The 2,893-nt window shown below is 39.6% G+C and overlaps 1 protein-coding gene across 1 annotated transcript in view; it reads right to left on the bottom strand.

Annotated features, from left to right (window-relative positions):
* Window positions 1-921, bottom strand: part of LOC18779762 (acyl-coenzyme A oxidase 3, peroxisomal) — a 5,565-nt gene extending 4,644 nt beyond the window's left edge. The window contains exon 1 of the mRNA XM_007213729.2: window positions 289-921. Within this exon, the coding sequence (XP_007213791.2) occupies window positions 289-743 (455 nt within the window). The 5' untranslated portion in view covers window positions 744-921. The remainder of the gene's footprint in view (window positions 1-288) is intronic.

The raw sequence follows: 2,893 nt of genomic DNA, 5'->3' as shown, positions 1-2,893 counted from the left end.
CCCCCCCCCCCCCCCCCCCCCCCCTAAAATCCGTTCGGCTCAATTTGATTCGTATCTCACATTTAAGCTTCAATTCATTGACATTGAGATCAATAAGAACTACGAATTTATTTCCAATTTCAATAAAATGTAACGCAACCAATAGTCTTTACCTCAGTTAAGATGGACTACGCCACCATACTCAGAAAACGAAAAAATGCACGTACAAGTCTAAACGAGTAATGTTGAGCAATAAAAAAAAGGATAAAACAAGCAAAAACAAATGTGATATAAACCAAATTCCCATACCACAAAAAGAAATGGACACCGAGCTTCACAGAAAGGGAGTGATCATAAATCCCAATAACCTCATGCAACGCAAGCTTTCTCAACTCAGCTTCGACCCCTTTCTCCGTAAGCCAACCTTCGAAAACCCCACGATCCAACAAGTAGGCAATTCGCTTCATGGTCATCTCTCTCTGCTGCTCCATGCTTTGGTTGTAGTCAGGCGAGACAAACACTCGGCCACCGGCCTCTCTGGGATTAAACGGCTTGCTCTGCTTCATCAGCCCGAAGAGCCAGTCCCGGTCCTCAAGATTGTGGGCGTCCAGGAGCTTGCGCATCTCCTTGGTATCGAATTCAAAGGGCTCGGAGAGCTCAGGAGGAGAAAAGCCGACGCATGGGTTGGGGGAGAGAGGCGAGGACATAGAAGGTTGGTTGAGATGATTCGAGAGGACTTGGGTTCGCCATGTGACGCGATCCATGGGTGGAGGAATTTCAGGGTTAGGGTTAAGGATAGGAATTTTTGCAGAGAGATAAAGAGAGTCAATTTGTGCGTGTGTGAAATTAAGGTAGACGATGATGGAGAGAGAGAGAAGGGGTAGTTGGAAATTACGCGCGTAAGTTCGGTATGGGTAGGCGAAGAGCACACTTCGGATCTACCTCATGAAAACGCCGTCGTTTACCCATGACAGAGAAGGAAAAGCGATAAAATTCCAACTACCCCTGACGCAGATCACCTGTCCCCAAAATTGGTGGGGAGCATTTTTGTGGTGTATTCTCACCACCATCTTTAAAGGGTGACATGTGTCATATTATTAACTTTAGTTAATTGTTATGTGGTAATTTAAAAAAATAAATAAATAAAGGATCCACAGCCTTCTCTCTCCTTCCTTTTTTTTTTCCTTACTCTCTTTCAGCTTTTCCCGAGCAGTATTACCTAACACGGTGGTTTCAGATCAGCATTACAGCTTAGTATCCCTAGCCAATGAAATGATGCCAGCTGTGAATCATTTTTATTTCCTTTCCCTCTCTCCTTTCACTAGCCCTGTTGCACAATCCTCCTCATTGGTTATTTTTTTGGGAAATAGCCCTAAATGCCACCATTTTTATAATTGTAACTGAAAATACCACCCTTTTTAAAAAAATTTGGAACTATAACCTATAAATATATATTTATTGTCCCCTTATTGCACACATATCACTTTTGCTGAAATTTTATTCTCTCTGGTTTGCTGAAGTTCTCTCTCGGCTCTCTCTCTTGGCTCCGCTCTGTTTCTCTTCACTCTCCCGTGGCTTTGCTCTGACTCTCACATCTCTCGTCGCTCAGCTCTGAATCTCTGGTCACTCAGCTCTCAATCTCTCATCGCTCAGCTCCGACTCTCTCTTCTCTCTTCCTCTCCCAGCGACAGGTACTGTTCATCGGCATTTCTTACAGTTTAAGGGTTTCTCTGAAGTTGGTTTAGGGTTTATGCATTTCTCTGAAATTGGTTTAGGGGTTTGTTCGAAATTGGTTGAAGGTTTAGGGGTTTCTCTGAAATTAGTTTAGGGGGTTTGTTCGAAATTGGTTGAAGGTTTAGGGGTTTCTCTGAAATTGGTTTAGGGGTTTCATCGAAATTGGTTTTGGGGTTTCTCTGAAATGATCTTAGTATGATGATTCCTTGTTTCAAACAGTGAATGGGTTTATTCTTTGTGGACTGATGCTTGCACTGCTGTTGTGTTGCTGTTGCTATTGCTGTCATATTGTGTTTTTTTGCTAGTGTATTGCTAATGTAGTGATGTTGTGTTGGCATTTTAGTGCTGTTGTATTTTTAGTTTTATTATGATTTTATTATGGTTTTTGTAGCAGTTATTGATTGGTGTTTGGTGGCTTAGTATGAGTCTTTATGACCATTGCATTTAACCTTCTTACAAGTCTAATTGGTATCTATTTTGTTTGTTGAAGATGATATCTAAAGTGTAAGACAATTAACCTGTGTATATCATTTTGAACTTGTAAACTCCCAACCATATCATACTTTTTGTTTGAGAATAATGCTTGTTAATTCGACATATTTTTTTATAACTCTGTTTACTAAGTTTAGGGCTTGCATATTGGATATGGATGAGTTTTCTTTAGAACCATATGTGGTGTAATATGAGTTCTTTAAAAGTTTGCTGTTTTGTGCTTGATCATTGTGTGCTTAAAAGAAAGCGGGAAATGAGTGAAGATGGGAACCTACCACCAGCAGGTGTGGTTTAGAGAAATGGGGACATTGATTTTGCTATAAGCTAACTGTTTAAGCTTTTGCTTTTCTTGTTTGTGTATGGATACTTAGAGAACTTTGTTTCTGAGGAGAACTTATAATTTTGTAATTGTACATGTCTTACAAACATTTTATACAGTTTTGATGGTTTATTTATGAATTTATCTTTGATATTTTGTTAAGAAAAAACTGAAGGGATGGTGCCAATTTCTTTCATTTTCTTACATTTGAAAGGAGGGCCATAGTAGAGTCAGTATTGTGGTTGCCACTAATTCATAGGATGTTCCATTACATTATACCTTGAAGTGAATCAATTGTTTCCCGACGTCTTGTTGTTTTTTAAAACTCTTTCTAGTCAGATAGATGTGTATCGTTAGTCTTGAATTGTT

The sequence above is a fragment of the Prunus persica genome, chromosome G3, assembly GCF_000346465.2.
Source record: "Prunus persica cultivar Lovell chromosome G3, Prunus_persica_NCBIv2, whole genome shotgun sequence".
In the NCBI taxonomy this organism is placed as follows: domain Eukaryota; kingdom Viridiplantae; phylum Streptophyta; class Magnoliopsida; order Rosales; family Rosaceae; genus Prunus; species Prunus persica.
Note: the sequence above shows the minus strand (reverse complement) of the source record. Positions and strands in the feature narration are given on the sequence as shown.